General features: G+C 39.1%; 2 protein-coding genes across 2 annotated transcripts in view; both read left to right on the forward strand.

The window, feature by feature from the left end:
* Positions 1-7330, forward strand: part of LOC110457206 (gem-associated protein 5-like) — a 193533-nt gene extending 186203 nt beyond the window's left edge. Inside the window, exons 24-27 of the mRNA XM_021508373.1 lie at positions 1234-1436; positions 2049-2211; positions 2947-4592; positions 4943-7330. Coding sequence (XP_021364048.1) covers positions 1234-1436; positions 2049-2211; positions 2947-4592; positions 4943-5134 — 2204 coding nt within the window. The 3' untranslated portion in view covers positions 5135-7330. The remainder of the gene's footprint in view (positions 1-1233; positions 1437-2048; positions 2212-2946; positions 4593-4942) is intronic.
* Positions 7331-16090: 8760 nt separating this feature from the next.
* LOC110457250 (protein THEM6-like) overlaps positions 16091-17749 on the forward strand; it is a 19040-nt gene continuing 17381 nt past the window's right edge. The window contains exon 1 of the mRNA XM_021508438.1: positions 16091-16258. Coding sequence (XP_021364113.1) covers positions 16117-16258 — 142 coding nt within the window. The 5' untranslated portion in view covers positions 16091-16116. The remainder of the gene's footprint in view (positions 16259-17749) is intronic.

The raw sequence follows: 17749 nt of genomic DNA on the forward strand, positions 1-17749 counted from the left end.
TTCATTAATCCAGAAAACCGATTTTAGTTCCTGCATGATGTTCATTTGGAAATGAAAGTTTAACTGCATGTCAACTGGTGAAGAAAAATCTACGAATTATAAAAATGTATTTTATGAAGTAGTTTTGTTATATATGAGAAGGGCCATAGCTCCCACTGGAGTTATCTGCACATACAATATTGTTATGAAGGTATCACACAAGGTTTAATATTATGTACAGTCCTTTTCTCTAAAAGCTGAATATCATTTTCTTATATTTGCAAGGGATGATTGGGACATGTTGATCAGTATGACTCGCTTATAGATTAGTGTTTAGCTAGGCTTAATAGGCAAAACCAATGAACATTTCAGCAGTTTTCTTTACAACTGGAGGCAGCATTATTATTTGGAGTGGCCATGGGTCAACAATGATATGTTGATAATTCATTAAAATGATTGGAAAGTAATTCTTGTACTTCAAATAGAATTTCATAGATTGTCAAAATTTAAGGATGATTTCATCATTTTTTAAATCTACATGGTAAAAAAAGATACTCTAGCAGGTTCTCTGAACTTGTCAACCAGAGTCAAATTCTTAGTTATTACGGTTCTTTGGCTGATAATAAGTATGATTCCTATATCTAACGAAGTAAACGATATGCTCACCTGAAATAAGTGTGATTCCTATATATATCTGACGAAGTAAAGGATGTGCTCACCTGAAATAAGTATGATTCCTATATCTAACGAAGTGAAGGATATGCTCACCTGAAATAAGTGTGATTCCTATATCTAACGAAGTAAAGGATATGCTCACCTGAAATAAGTATTATTTCTATATCTAACGAAGTAAAGGATATGCTCACCTGTAATAAGTATGATTCCTATATCTAAAGAACTAAAGGATATGCTCAAAACCCCTTTTTCTACACACATGTCTAAATTCTCAATTTAACAAAGTAATGTGTTTAATAGTGTTCCTTCCTGCTCTCTTATTGGTCAGTGCATTCTTCACAAAAACTTCATCAAATATGACCTAAATCTAATGAATTTAGGTCAATAGGTATGTTATACCTAGACAAAAGTTAATTTTGAAAGGTACACGGTATTCGGATGGGCATACTTTTTGACAATAAACTGAAATAAAATTTGGGTGTCATATATATGCAAAGACCAGGCTCTAATTAGGCTACACTAAGATATGACAACACCCATACCTAAAAAGACTAACATCGGAAATGTTATATTTTTCAGACTTTATGTTAGATGCCAAAGAAAATGAACCAATATCTCCATGGCAACCTTACCTAATTGACGGCCACACCTTCCCTCACCATGTGCTGCGGATCCTCCACTCCAGTCTCGGTGTCAGTATGGACACCACAAACCTGGAGGATATGTACAAGGCTCTCAGTGTCCTCCATGCTGGTCGTCAGGTCCAGACTGACCTTACGCAGGTAAGGTCAAGGTCATTGTCTTAAGTATTTGATCTGTTGAATGTCGCTGGTCTTTGTAGAAGACCTAGGCAGAATCATTTGTCTGGTAGTGTCTTATTCAAGGTCACTGGTCTTGGTATTGGCCATTGTCAAGGTCGTTTGACACAGTATTGGCCATTGTCAAGGTCGTTTGACTTAGTATTGGATCAAGTCAAGTAGATTTGACTAAGGAGTTATGGATCTTTGTAGTAGATCTAGTCAAGGTCATTGGTCTTGGAAATAGACCTAATCTGAGTCCCTGGTCATGGTAGTGTCTGAGTGACAGGATCAGTAGACTTACTCCCTAGTCATTTTCAGAGATTCTTAAAACTTGTGACACTAAATATACAGTACAACCTGAAACAACAGAAACTTGGTCAAGGTCATTGGTCTTGGAAATAGACCCAATCTGAGTCCCTGGTCATGGTAGTGTCTGAGTGACAGGATCAGTAGACTTACTCCCTAGTCATTTTCAGAGATTCTTAAAACTTGTGACACTAAATATACAGTACAACCTGAAACAACAGAAACTTGGTCATATTTAATGTCATCATCAATTGAAAATTAATCTTGACCTCTCCTTGTTGTTAACAGCTGCTGGGACAGGTGAGTATGGACCTGGTGCTCTGTCTGCTGTCTTTGTTGATGTCAGAAACCCCCACCGCCATATCCCACCTACTCCAGGCCATCAGTCTCCTCCACGAGGCTGGCCACTATGATCTGATGGAGCTCATTCTCCGGCTCTTCCTCCCACAAGGTCAGTGCAGTTACTGCTGAATATCATATATAGAGGACTGAACCTATCATACAGTAAAATAATGTCAATACAAACACAGTCGAATATCATTTCAAAAGTGCTGAGTGGTGGGCAATCTGAAGGAAAGGAAATAATATTTAGTCCAAACCATAATTTCCTTACATCCAAGCATTTCATCTACATTCACCAAACTTGCTGTACTTATGTATATTTGGACGGCAGAGTTAGCATTCTAAGATTGGTTCAGGTGTCCATTATATACAGTTAAGGCCCTTTGTTCATTTATGATACCAATTCCAAAGTGTCCAGTTGGGAAGGTGGAGTTATGGCCCTTCATTCAGTGTTGAACCATATAATATGGAATATGGGCAAAGGGTCAAAGGGAGGCATTTTTTTTTTAAAGGATAAGGTCAAATAGGAGAACCTTGTCATATTCCTTTCACTAGTGAAGTACCACTGCCTTTAAATCCTTTCCCATTCCAACACATCCTAGAAATAATTCACCTTTCCCGAGTTATAGTACAAAAGTAATGTAGTCAGTTTTAATATTTTGCTAGAAGTATGCATAGATACTACATCTACATGGCATTGCTATTCTCTTGTTTCTACCTACGGTATTGATTGTAATTTTCCTTTTTCATGTTCAATTAAGTCCTAAGGAGAATTCTAAATAGAGTCTTAACTCCAACTCCAACTGCAATTGCACCAGACATATTTTCTTGTTTCAATTTCCAGGGCCAAAGTACTTACTTAAGTTACAGCAAGAGGTCACAGCCATGCGTGTGGTCATCAGCATGGATAACCACAGCAACGTAGATGGAGCCTCTAAAGTCCACACCATCAAGCGTTATATGTCGGAGATCAGAGAAGATGACACTGTATCTAATTCGACTCTCCGCTGTCGAGAACTCGACTGTCTCAGAGCCTACTACTACCTGGTCATATTGAACTTTCTCAGAGAAAAGCTATCTACAACAAAAAAGCCAGATGAAACGGCTAACATTGCTGAATCACCTCCAGTGAATGAAGCATCAATAGTAACTCGTGCTGGGGGTCAAAGTTCACCCAATAGTTCAACAGGAGATTCTGCCAACGACCAGTTGAAAACAGAGGACCAGATTGACCCAGGTACCTTGGGAGCTGGTGATGAAATTTGTGATAGGGTCGGAAATCCCAAAGCAAATGAGAATAGAGACAATAGTGCTGACATGAAGGACATGTCCAAATGTGTTACAGATAGTCAAGCACAAAATTCAATCAATCAAATGCCTTCATTACCTTTGCCTAAACCTGGTGGAAATTGTGATAAAACTGCTCAAAGTGACAGTGGGAACGCAGCCCCAGCTCAAATCATTGAGAAACCTCAATCAACCTTAACCCCTCAAGGTGGTGAGGATTCAGACAGTACAGTGTTGGAAGAAACAGAAAGTGCTCAAGGTCAAGGATGTATAAACAAAGGAGCTAAGGAAAGTTCGGTAGATGGTAGGAAATCAGATGTTGATAAAAAGTGTTTGGATGTTGCCAAGGACAAGAATTCTGATTTAGCATTTTTCTTTGACGCATTTCAGAATGATACACCCGTATATCACCTGACCTTGCCCCTTCTGTCCCATCTGGCACGAGGCCTGCTCTGGGATATGCAAGGAAAACGTTTTGCCCTGACAGAGACACTAGGCTACATTCATAAGGCCATATCTCAACTCTTACTAGCTCAGAAACCCAGTGCTCTGCCCGGTGGTCAGAGTGAGGCACTTGCCATCGGTGAATTGGCAATGGTCAGGGATGGACATTTTAATGGTCACTCTCACTCGGACAGTTTCATTGATCATCACTCACACTCTGATACTTCTGCTTCTCCTCTGTCTCCAGAACCTCCGAGACAAGATGGCGGGTCACCTAAGAAACGTCACCATAATGAATCTGTTATAGAACGTTCTTTGTCTAACCATGTAGGAAGTGTCACCTGCCCATTCCACAGCAGTGCTGTGTTTTCTCGATCTGTGTCCATCGACAGCGGTGCTGCTGACATCAATCTGCCACTTCATGAACATTTAGGCTCACTTGACCTTGACCTGGACCCATCTTCTGACAATGCATTCAGCATCTGTTCGTCATGTGAATGGCTGTCAAAGTCACGCAAAGTAATTTGGGAGGACGAACCTCACCCCCATTCACATCCTGGCACAGAGCATCAGGTGCATCATGGGAAGTCAAAGGTCACCAGCATTGTAAATCCAGCTAAGTACATCAATGTTCCTGATGAGTGGTATAACACAGCTGCTGACCAGAAGTACTGCATGCCCTATGTCACCATGGCTATCCTCAAGGAAGAGCAGGAGTATGTGATGCGGGAACTAAAGCGAGGCCAAGATGCTTTACAGGTAGGTGATGACTGAGATCGTAACAATTGAATATAACATGTTTCAAAGGTAAGTCAGCTATTTCAAAGTCAGCTTTTTCTTATTTCTACCTTTGAATTGTAAAAGTATTATTGGAATAATAGTCAATCTTTGTTGATTTTAAACACTTTTTTAAACATTTACCATCAATCCTTATGGACAAAATGTAGCAAAACTTTCTTGTATGACAGTGTTTATGTTAAGGCCAAAGCAAAGGATTGCCTGAATGAGGTAACACCATCAGAAATACAGTCAACCCTGTCATGTAGGGAAAAAATACTGTGCATCAATAGTTTTGAAATTGATGATACAATTGCCTGTTTACCTTGCAGATGCCATTCCCGAACCCTCTGGAGTCGGTCAAACTTTTACTGGAGGTCAGTGGTAAAAGTGCCTTCCTTAGCGTTACCGAGAAACACCAGTTTGCCGAGAAGGTGGTTTCCTGGGGGATGAAGTTTTCCGTGTCGTCGCAACAGAAGGAGGCTCTCATGGATTCCATGCATCGAACACTTATCCACGAATAAACCGTATATCTACACTAGGAGTGTTTTAGCAAAAGTAATAACGTCTCACCCTCCCTGATATGATTTTCTATCATTGGTGTGATCTTTATCGCCTGATGCAGCACCAAGTGGTAAGGTGCCCACTGTTCAGAACCAATCAAACTCTATTTTTTCTTGTGAAAATGTCAATAAAGTTCCAAACAAAATCCGACATCCACATCACTTTTTTCGTTTCAGGGTTTTAGGTGATTACTTAAATAACATCTGGTCTCTGTGCAGACAAAAATGTCAGGCAATTAGGGTGAGAATTATCTGAATTCTTTTGTGTCATAAGTATTAGTGTGAGATGTAAGGGAAGTAAGAACTGACAAAGATATATACTGTTCACAGGAGACAAAAACCTTGTGTGAAGGATGTGGAATCCAAAAATGGCAAGAAAAAAACTTAACAAGACATTTGTCTGTTTCTCTACTATGCTGATTTGTTTTGCCTTACAGATTTGTTATAAAAGTATAAGCATGTATACAGACTTCTTGGTATCCTGTCTCTCTTGAGCCTTATAGCTGTGTATGAGGCCTCTCTCTGGTGAAGGGACTCCCGACTGAACAATTATATATGAGGGTCATATCTGGAAGTCGGACATTCCTTTAGTTGGATTAAAATAAAATTTGGAATATGTTTGTGGATATGTACCTGTAATTTTAGACCACAAGGCCTGGGTTTACCTCGAGTTAGATATACGGTATACAACCATTGGTCATGCATCTGTTCATCTAATGTATAAAACATTTAATGACAAGACGCTACTCTGTAAAATAATGTGATATAGACAGCGCTAGGAAATATTACATGTATCATGATTCTGTGCTGTATAACAGAATGTAAAATGACCATTATTGTTGTAAAACCAGCTTCGTGGATAGCCTTGGGCATGAGTTTTGAGAGTATTAAGGTTAAGTACTTTTATAGAGTGCATGTTCATCATGAACAACTCTGGTGTTGTGATATCGTGAACATGAGGACATTAATTATTCTCACCTTATGCCTGGTGATATACCTCAAAACTCACACCCAAGTTCACCACTTTTGTACAGCATGTCTGTATTTACTGCTCTAGTGTATTTGTGAACAAGAAAATCGAGCCTTAGTAAGGCAGTGAGGTGGGTTACAGGTATAGTCCGGTGGGCCTGAGGTCTATGATATACATAGATATGTACTTTTGGAGGGAGGTTTGATAACTCAACCCATCACCATAACTATACTGTAAAATACATTGGTTTTGTGTTCTGTTTTAAGTAGAAAATATTTTAATTTCTGACTTAAGATTGTCATGTTGAACTGATATATCTCGTTCAAGTTTCTGTACATCACACACATGGTATATAGCACCACATAAACCCCTCATGATAAAGTGTGTGTCTACACATGTGTGTGTGGTGTGTGTGTGTGTGAATGTGTTATTGTATGTGTGTGCATCTTATTCTGTTAAAAGTGGCGTTTTTGCCCTTGATTTTGCTCGCTATATCCCACCAAGATGGTGGAGACATGTAAGTGCTACTCTAGGGAAACAAAATGTACACAGGAGGTCAAGTGCAGAAAACAAATATAAAATTATATCACTATTGATGCAAAATGTTGACAAACCAGCAGGTGTTTCACGAGGACGGTACATTGAGGCCGTTTGACATATATAGGGCATGAAAAGTGAATTGTAATGTTCTTATTACACAAAACACTCTCTGTTATTTATACAAAGAATGTGTTGAAATGGCAATAACTCATGTATAAGTTTTTAACGTTGTTGTTATATTTACGAATAAACTTTTTAAAACTTAAAATCAAAAGTCTGTAAAAGTAAAACTCTCATATTACATTATATCAAAACTGATGAATTTTATTGAAGAGTTCAACGGTGTCTTTCTTTGTGGCAATTTATAACATCCAGTAATTATAAGCTACAGAAGATGTAAACAAAAATCATAATCATTGTTTAAGAACATTATCATAACTTTCGTTCTGTTACTGGCAGGTCTAGTTATTGTTATACTTCTATTAATTGACTATTGACCTTTTTAACCTTTTAAAGGTGAAGTGTCAGTTTTCTTATCGGAGATGCATGTTTATTTACATAAAAAGCAATAGGGCAAAATTTGTAAATATGTCAACATTCCTTTCATGTGATGTGTGAAATGTCAAATAAATCCAGATACTTGTAACAAAGAACTCTTCAGCCTTTTTGTGGAAATGCTAACATGGGATATTTCATGGTATGGCCTTGGTAGTGCAGATCAGTCACATCCAATAATGTAATTAATCATTTGATGATCATTATTTGATCCGTATCATTATAACAGAGTGTGAGATGTCCCTTTTCCTGATACCAGGGCTTGTTTGCATTGCTCATTCTCAGATCTGTGCCTAAGTCATGTTTTTGTTTTGGTGGTAAATTAATGAAAATAGACATTTTGTCAATGGATATGAAGGGGTAATGGAAAGACACAGAGCCAAATACCATTTTCAATATTCACACTTGAAGTTTTGACCCTGTTAAACGAATTTAAACAAGTTTCAAGAAAGCTGATTGGAGCACAGTATCCATACTTGAGCATAATTATGGTTTCATGAATACAGGTCCAATACATTTCAACCAACCTCAAGGTCACAAATCCAGTCATATTTAAAACTACATATGTGTCATCGATTTTCTACTACTAGAGAAAATTTATTGACACATTTATTTTACATATATTATGTGTAGCATATTGGTATTTTGAGGTGAATGGATCAAAGGTCAAATAAGTGTTACAAAGGATTTATTTTATTCATTATGAGATTAAATCTAGATTTAAATCAACAAAAAGTGTGTCTTTGTCATAAGTCTGAGAGATATCATGTACTGTCTGTAGTCTTCTTCTGATATCATCAATCATTACAAGGTTTCAAGGTCACATTAAGGTCATCATCAGGTTTCAAGGTCACATTAAGGTCACCAACAGGTTTCAAGGTCACATTAAGGTCATCATCAGGTTTCAAGGTCACATTCAAAGAAGTCATCATCAAGTATCAAAATGCTTTTATCTGTTTTTGGTCATTATCATGTTTGAAGATCATATTTAACTTTCAATGCCATTGTTGACAGTTGATCTGGTGCCTATCAGTAAAATTTTAACACACACTGATGAAGCTTTCTGGCTCTAATCAAATTCATGCTTTCAAAAACTTAACTGATCACTCTTACTACAATTGTAGGGTTTCCCACTTTCAGTTTTTGAATTTTGTTCCTTATTTTCCTTTAAGCTGAAAATGCTTTCAAGAACCATCAGTGTCATTTTTTTTTTAGTTTTGCTGAGATCTCCCCTTGTAGTACGGAATATTTGGACATGCTTATATGTACTGATCAGACAATTCACTTGTAAGCAGGAAGGAAAACACCTAAACATTCACATCATCCTATTTCTGTTACACATCCCCTGGCTTCCCGATAGAACATAATTGTTATTTGTTGCTGCCTACCTCCTTAGACGGTAAGCAGTCATCTGTTATATTTATATGTCACCCTGGTAAAATACTAGCCGCTTCCTACCGACACGGCTAGGGAGAATTTCTCTTTAGCTCATTCGGTAGAACATAAGACCAGTAAGCAAGAGGTCCCTGGTTCGACTTGTAGCGGAGGCATTGAAAAAAATTACCTTGGTTACATATAATTGAGTCTTGTAAACAAGGATATCCTGGAGGTATTTATGTTTGTGACGTCCCCTTGTTAATAATAACAAGATCATCAAACATTTCTGCTGAGATATCCCCTTGTAATGAAATCATCAGACATTTACTACCGAAATATTTCCCTACATTTGAAGCTTGTGAAATGGAAAGTCATCAGACATTATATTGCTGAGACATCCCCCTGTAATGAGATCATCAAACATTTACTCCTGAAATATTTCCCTAGCTTGTGAAATGCAAAGTCATTAGACAATATATTGCTGAGACATCCCCCTGTAACGAGATCAAACATTTACTGCTGAGATATCCCCTATGAATGTCAGAGTTATGACTGTGGTATATATATGTCCTATCATGTGACTGATGCTATGTCAATGTGGAAGTACCTGTGTACAAAGTGATTTTAAGTACATGTGTACTAAAGGATGCTAAGTAATATGTGTGTATCCAGTGATGTGAAGGATTTGTGAACTGAATAAGGCTAGTATGAATGATGTCAGGTACATGTGTAATGGGATACTTATGTACATTAGGAGGCACGGTAGTCTAGTGGTAGGACGCGAGGCTCGTGACCGACGGGTTGCGGGTTTGAGTCACGGAACGGCACTGTGTTGTATCTTTGAGCAAGATACTTTACTCTGCATTTTCCAGTCTACTCAGCTGTAAATGAGTGCATGGTTGGGCAGTGCTAGAATTGTAGAATGCCAGCTGTGAGCGCTGAAATGGCAGCACCGGCTGTATGCCTCCCGGGGAGTTGAGAAAGATATTGGCTAGTTGCAAAGGCCCTATAACCACTGATTATAATTTGTGAACTGCTTTGAGACAACCTACAAACTAGGTTGTGATTAAAGTGGTATATAAGAACCTCAAATTATTATTATTAATTGTTATTATTACATGTGTAACACGTTATACTGATAATACATTAGGGTAACTATGATGGAGCATCAACAACAAGGATTCTATGAGAGCAGATGTTTTAATTTGTTGACATGTTTGGGTAGGCTAAGCCTATCGTGATCAGAGTGATGTTGTATGTGTTGCTATGGAGTGATGCTAGTTTAATGTTGATTAAGTAAGGATAGGTATATGTCAATGGGTACATATCTCTAGGAGTAAATATGTGGCTTATATGTTTTTCCATTATAATATAATAAGTGACTAAGTATACAAAGCATAAATCACCTGCAACAATCAAATAAAAGAATCAAACTGATCAGTTGATTTCTTAGTTTTTAGCTCACCTTGTCCAAAGGACCAAGGTGAGCTTATGCCATACCGTGGCGTCCGTCCGTCCGTCGTCCGTCCGTCAATAATTTCTTTAAACGACTTATTCTTCTTAACCGCAGGTGGTGGGGAATCAAAATTGTACAAATGGTGGGGCTGACCCCCCAGGGGGCTGAGGGGTGGGGCAAAAAGGGGGCAATTGGCTATATTGCTTTAAGTGACTTCTTCTCTGGAACTAAGAGATGGATATCAACCATATTTGACTGGAAGCGTCCCTAGGTGGTGGAGATTCAAAATTGTACAAATGGTGGGGCTGAGGGGCGGGGCCAAAAAGGGGGCATTTGGCTAGATTGCTATAAACGACTTCAACTGTAGAACTATGCACTGGATATCAATCATATTTAGTCAAAAGCATTCATGGGATGCAGGGATTCAAAATTGTACAAATGGGGGGGCTGACCCCCCTAGGGGGCTGAGGGGTGGGGCCAAAAAGGGTTATTTGGCTATATTGCTTTAAAGCGACTTCTTCTCTGGAACTAAGTGATGGATATCTATCATATTTGGTCCGAAGCATTCATGGGAGGCAGGGATTCAAAATTGTACAAATGGTGGGGCTGACCCCCCCGGCTAAGGGGTGGGGCAAAAAAAGTTTATTGCCTGGAAATGGTTGAGATCCCCACTATATAACCACATATACAATTGCTGAGTATAAAGAGAAGAATGCACATTTGCTTCCAGGTTGGCCCTAGGGTCTGGCCCCACCCTTGGAAACATAGTCCTTGGGCCATACTTTAAAACGGCTGAGATACCCACCCAAAATCTATATATACAAATGCTGGGCATACAGAGGCGAATGCAGTCACAATATTAGAATAGACCCTGGGGTCTGACCGAACCCCTAGGGACCTAGTTTCTTAGTCACAGCTTGGAAACAGTTGAGATCCCAACCCTATAACCATATAGACAATTGCCGATTACAAAGAGATGAATGCACATATGCTTCCAGGATGGCCTTGGTTACAGCCCCACCCTTGGAGACTTAACCCCTGGGTCATAACTTTGAAATGGTTAAGATCCCCACCCCAAAACTATATATACAATTGTTGGGCATAAAGAGACAAATGCAGCCATGATATTAGGATTGACCCCAGGGTTTGCCACACCCTTGCAGACTTAACCCCTGGGTCATAAATTTGAAACGGTTGAAATCCCCGCCCCAAAACTATATATACAAATGCTGGGCAAAAAGAGACAAATGCAGTCATGATATTAGAATTACTCCTAGGGTCTGGCCACAACCGTAGGGACCTAGTTTCTCAGTCACAGCTTGGAAACAGTTGAGATCCCCACCCCATAACCATACATAAAATTGCTGGGCATGAAAAATTGAATACAGATATACATGCTACAAGGATTGGCCTTGGGGTCTGGCATATTCCCTTGGATCTCATTTGGAGAATATTCTGCCATGATTGCTTAGATATCCAGGTGAGCGATACAGGCCCTATGGGCCTCTTGTTTTAATCATTTTGGACCTTTCGGAAAAACGTGACTGCTCATATTTATTACTGAACCAGCAAACAAGGGGAAACTACAACCAAATTGGAGACAACAACACAAACAAAGAGATTTCACAACTGGCGGGGTATAGGAGGCGCGGTAGTCCAGTGGTAGGATGCCGGGCTCGTGACCGAAGGGTTGCAGGTTCGAGTCACGTGATGGCACTGTTGTATCTTTGAGCAAGATACTTTACCCCGCTTGTTCCAGTCTACTGGGTTGTAAATGAGTACATGGTTGGGCAGTGCTAGCATTGTTGAATACTAACTGTGAGCACCGAAATGGAAGCACCAGCTCCCCAGGGAGTTGAGAAAGATATTGGCTGGTTGCAAAGGCCTTATAGACAGGGATAATAATATGTGAACCGCTTTGAGACGACCTATTCTCAACAATCAAGGTGGGGAGGGGGGAGGGACAATGAAAGTGGTGTAGCAAAAGGGAAGACAACATTTGCTTTGCCCATAACCTTTGACTGTTAACTTTGACTGCCTACCACCAAAATCTAAACCAGTGTGGATATCAATGTTGCCATACTATAGTTTAGTATATAAAGTAAATTTGGTTGGTGATTCATTAGATATCTTGTACACAATATATTTACTTCAAAAATCTTCTCATATGACCTTTGACCCTTAAACCTTTACTGATAACCAGCCAAATCTAAATCAGGTGTAAACACTACAAATTAAGGTGAGACTACAGAACACAACAACTAATATGGAAAAAACACAAAAACACAAGGGGAACACAACAACTTAAAGTGAAACAAAATCATGGTGACATCTGAACTGAAGGAGAGAGATGAATTGAACAACTTAAAGGGCAATAATGGGTACAAAGTGGCCAACATAAGTAATGGTAAGATAACAATAAAGTAAAGCAAGTGGACAACACCACTCCAGGGGAGACCACTGAAACTAAGGATAGCAGGAAGTAAAGGGACAACACATCTAAAGGGAGACAACAGGAAGTAAAGGGACAACACATCTAAAGGGAGACAACAGGAAGTAAAGGGACAACACATATTAAGGGAGACAACAGGAAGTAACGGGACAACACATATTAAGGGAAACAACAGGAAGTAAAGGGACAACATATCTAAAGGGAAACAACAGGAAGTTAAGGGACAACATATCTAAAGGGACACATCAGGTATTGATGGAATACCACAAGAGGGAAAGGAAAGGAGTCAGCAGGGATAAGGAGATTTCCAATTAGAAGGTTAGACGACAAAATCAACCAAGTGTGGACACCACAGCTGAAGGGCAGAGTGTATAAATTGTCTTTGAGTGTTCATATAATATATATACCAAAAGTGCACACAAGCAACAACAAAATCCAACGCAACCCCACAACTAGAGGTGTGTGAGTGGGAGAGGGAACACCACAAGAAAAGAGAGATAACAACAAAAGGAACATCACAAGAAAAGGGAGATTACAACAGAGAGAACACCACAAGAAAAGAGAGGACACCACAAGAAAAGGGAGATAACAACAGATAGAACACCTCAAGAAAAGAGAGATAACAACAAAAAGAACATCACAAGAAAGTGGAGATAACAACAGAAAGAACACCTCAAGAAAAGAGAGAACAACAGAGAGGACACCACAAGAAAAGGGAGATAACAACAAAAGGAACATCACAAGAAAAGGGAGATAACAACAGAGAGAACACCTCAAGAAAAGAGAGATAACACACCACAATGAAAAGGGAGATTACAACAAAGGGACCACCACAAGAAAAGGGAGATAACAACAAAAGGAACATCACAAGAAAAGGGAGATAACAACAGAGAGAACACCTCAAGAAAGGGAAATAACAACAGAGAAAACACCACAAGAAAAGGGAGATAACAACAAAAGGAACATCACAAGAAAAGGGAGATTACACCAGAGAGAACACCACAAGAAAAGAGAGGCCCCCACAAGAAAAGGGAGATAACAACAAGGGAACACCAACAACAGCGAAAACACCACAAGAAAAGGGAGATAACAACAAAAGGAACATCACAAGAAAAGGGAGATTACAACAGAGAGGACACCTCAGGAATAGAGAGATAACAACAAAAAGAACATCATAAGAAAAGGGAAATTACAACAGAGAACACCACAAGAAAAGAGAGATAACAACAAAAAGAACACCTCAAGAAAAGAGAGAACAACAGAGAGGACACCACAAGAAAGTGGAGATAACAACAGAAAGAACACCTCAAGAAAAGAGAGATAACAACACAAAGAAGACCACAAGAAAAGAGAGAACAACAGAGAGAACACCTCAAGAAAAGAGAGATAACAACAAAAAGAACATCACAAGAAAAGGGAGATTACAACAGAGAGGACACCTCAGGAATAGAGAGATAACAACAAAAAGAACATCATAAGAAAAGGGAAATTACAACAGAGAACACAACAAGAAAAGGGAGATAACAACAGAGAGAACACCTCAAGAAAAGAGAGATAACAACAAAAAGAACATCATAAGAAAAGGGAGATTACAACAGAGAGAACACCAGAAGAAAAGAGAGAACAACAGAGATGACACTACAAGAAAGGGGAGATTACAACAGAGAGAACACCACAAGAAAAGAGACAACAACAGAGATGACACTACAAGAAAGGGGAGATTACAACAGAGAGAACACCAGAAGAAAAGAGAGAACAACAGAGATGACACTACAAGAAAGGGGAGATTACAACAGAGAGAACACCACAAGAAAAGAGACAACAACAGAGATGACACTACAAGAAAGGGGAGATTACAACAGAGAGAACACCACAAGAAAGGGGAGATTACAACAGAGAGAACACCTCAAAAAAAGGAGAGATAACAACAAAAGGAATATCACAAGAAAAGGGAGATAACAACAAAAAGAACATCATAAGAAAAGGGAGATTACAACAGAGAGGACACCTCAGGAATAGAGAGATAACAACAAAAAGAACACCTCAAGAAAAGAGAGATAACAACACAAAGAAGACCACAAGAAAAGAGAGAACAACAGAGAGGACACCACAAGAAAAGGGAGATTACAACAGAGAGAACACCAGAAGAAAAGAGAGAACAACAGAGAGAACACCTCAAGAAAGGGATATAACAACAGAGAAAACACCACAAGAAAAGGGAGATAACAACAAAAAGAACATCATAAGAAAAGGGAGATTACAACAGAGAGGACACCTCAGGAATAGAGAGATAACAACAAAAAGAACATCACAAGAAAAGGGAAATTACAACAGAGAACACAACAAGAAAAGAGAGATAACAACAAAAAGAACATCACAAGAAAGTGGAGATAACAACAGAGAGAACACCACAAGAAAGGGGAGATTACAACAGAGAGAACACCTCAAGAAAAGAGAGATATCAATAAAAGGAACATCACAAGAAAAGGGAGATAACAACAGAGAGACCACCTCAAGAAAGGGATATAACAGCAGAGAAAACACCACAAGAAAAGGGAGATAACAACAGCGAAAACACCACAAGAAAAGGGAGATAACAACAAAAGGAACAATACAAGAAAAGGGAGATAACAACAAGGGAACACCACAATGAAAAGGGAGATTACAACAGAGAGAACACCTCAAGAAAAGAGAGATAACAACAAAAGAAACATCACAAGAAAAGGGAGATAACAACAGAGATGACATCACAAGAATAGGGAGATAACAAATAAAAAAACTAACGCGCATCATGGAATATGTTTGAACGAAACTGTGTTGCATACCCTCATAAATGTTGAAAAGGTGCATTTCAAACCTTAAGTAAAGAGGTCTACACAAGGAAAGGGTCGACAACAGAAAGCAATGATACCCGTAACTAAACGACAGATTATAACAGCAATAAACTGATAAAGGGAACAAACACCACAAGGGACAAAACAAAAGTAAAGCGGGTACTAGAACTAATGGATAACGAATGTAGCTGTAAGGTATGCTTACATCCCCACTGTTGGTTTATCATTGACTTCTTGCAGTCTTCGGAAGACATTAAACCTATGTAATGTAAGTGTATAATTTTACCCGTACACGAAAGACTCTGATAAAATGATGATGACATGCTGGTCTCATTTTCGCTGAATTATTGTAGAAGGAAATTAGAAAGAAGACACTATAATGTAGTCTTATGTCGGCAATCAGCTCATACATTCACCATCTACGGACACCGACTGGAAGCGGGGACATAATGTACTGTTTAAAAATGGTAAGATGAATCCACCATTTTGCTACAATATTATATTTCATTTATGATATGAGAGACCATCAGAGAAGATCTAGAGTACATGTCAAAAGGTCACCTCAGTGTTATATACAGATTCTTAATCCTATATCTTTTCAATAATGGATTTTACAATGTTTACATATCTACCTTCGTGGACTAGGAATTGATGCTGCTGTACGTAACACTGCTGTTATATAATGTAAACGCTGATAGGTTTCCCCCCGTTATATCACCTGTGATAAATCACTTCCACTGGTGATATACAACAGGTAACATGTTCGCCATCGTCTGCCTCCTCGTCGTGTATATTCTCTTCGATGTGAATTACATCGTTCGTCTCATCTTCGTCGTCATCTCCTCTATTATCCAACGACGAATCGTGAAGAAGAATGTACTCGATCCCTGTGTCATGGACGGTAAGTGTAGTCAGTGTGTCGTATACCACTTTTGACATCGTGACTTTTCTCCGTCACAGTATGTACGTGTAGCTAAAATGGAGGAGAAACGAGCTTCTGTTTCGCCCAGGGCGTCGTTTATTTAAAGTATGTTCTATTAAATAATATGTAAGTTAAATCCATTTGTGTTCTATTCATGTATATGTTTAGTTCACCTGAGCATTTGGCTTTTGAAAAATTGTACATGACGACAGAGAATAGATTTTATTTTATGCAATAAAAATAAGATCGAATTGTAATTCCTTAACGTATGTTAATGTTATGCGTTAACATTTTTAGCCCACCATCATCTGATGGTGGGCTATTCAAATCCCCCTTCGTCCGGGGTCCGTCGTCCGTCCGTTGTCCGTCGTCCGTCCGTAAACAATTCTTGTTATCGGTATATCTCAAGAAGTACCAGAGGGATCTTTCTCAAATTTTATATGAATTTTCCCCTTGGTCCTGAGCTGTGCAGGGCAACTTTTGAGACTGATCGGATAAACAACATGGCCGACAGGCAGCCATCTTGGATTTTGATAGTGAAAGTTTGTTATCGCTATTTCTCAAGAAGTACCAGAGGGATCTTTCTCAAATTTTATATGTAGGTTCCCCTTGGTCCTTAGCTGTGCAGGGCAACTTTTGAGACTGATCGGATAAACAACATGGCCGACAGGCAGCCATCTTGGATTTTGATATTGAAAGTTTGTTATCGCTATTTCTCGGGAAGTATCAGAGGGATCTTTCTCAAATTTTATATGTAGGTTCCCCTTGGTCCTTAGCTGTGCAGGGCAACTTTTGAGACTGATCGGATAAACAACATGGCCGACAGGCAGCCATCTTGGATTTTGATAATGAAACTTTGTTATCGCTATTTCTCGGGAAGTATCAAAGAGATCTTTCTCAAATTTTATATGTAGGTTCCCCTTGGTCCTTAGCTGTGCAGGGAAACTTTTGAGATTGATCAGATAAACAACATGGCCGACAGGTAGTCATCTTGGATTTCGATATTGAAAGTGTGTTACGCTATTTCTCAAGAAGTATTCGAGGGATCTTTCTCAAATTTCATATGTAAGTTTCCCTTGGTTCTTAGCTGTGCAGGGCAACTTTTGAGACTGATCGGATAAACAACATGGCCGACAGGCAGCCATCTTGGATTTTGATATTGAAAGTTTGTTATCGCTATTTCTCTGGAAGTATCAGATGGATCTTTCTCAAATTTTATATGTAGGTTCCCCTTGGTCCTTAGCTATGCAGGGAAACTTTTGAGATTGATCGGATAAACAACATGGCCGACAGGTAGTCATCTTGGATTTTGATAGTGTGGGTTTGTTACTGCTATTTCTCGGGAAGAACTAAAGGGATCTTTCTTAAATTTTATATGTAGGTTCCCCTTGGTCCTAGCTGTGCAGGGCAATTTTAGAGACTGATCGGATAAACAACATGGCCGACAGGCAGCCATCTTGGATTTTGATA

This window comes from Mizuhopecten yessoensis, unplaced genomic scaffold (genome assembly GCF_002113885.1).
Source record: "Mizuhopecten yessoensis strain PY_sf001 unplaced genomic scaffold, ASM211388v2 scaffold9049, whole genome shotgun sequence".
Classification (NCBI taxonomy): Eukaryota; Metazoa; Mollusca; class Bivalvia; order Pectinida; family Pectinidae; genus Mizuhopecten; species Mizuhopecten yessoensis.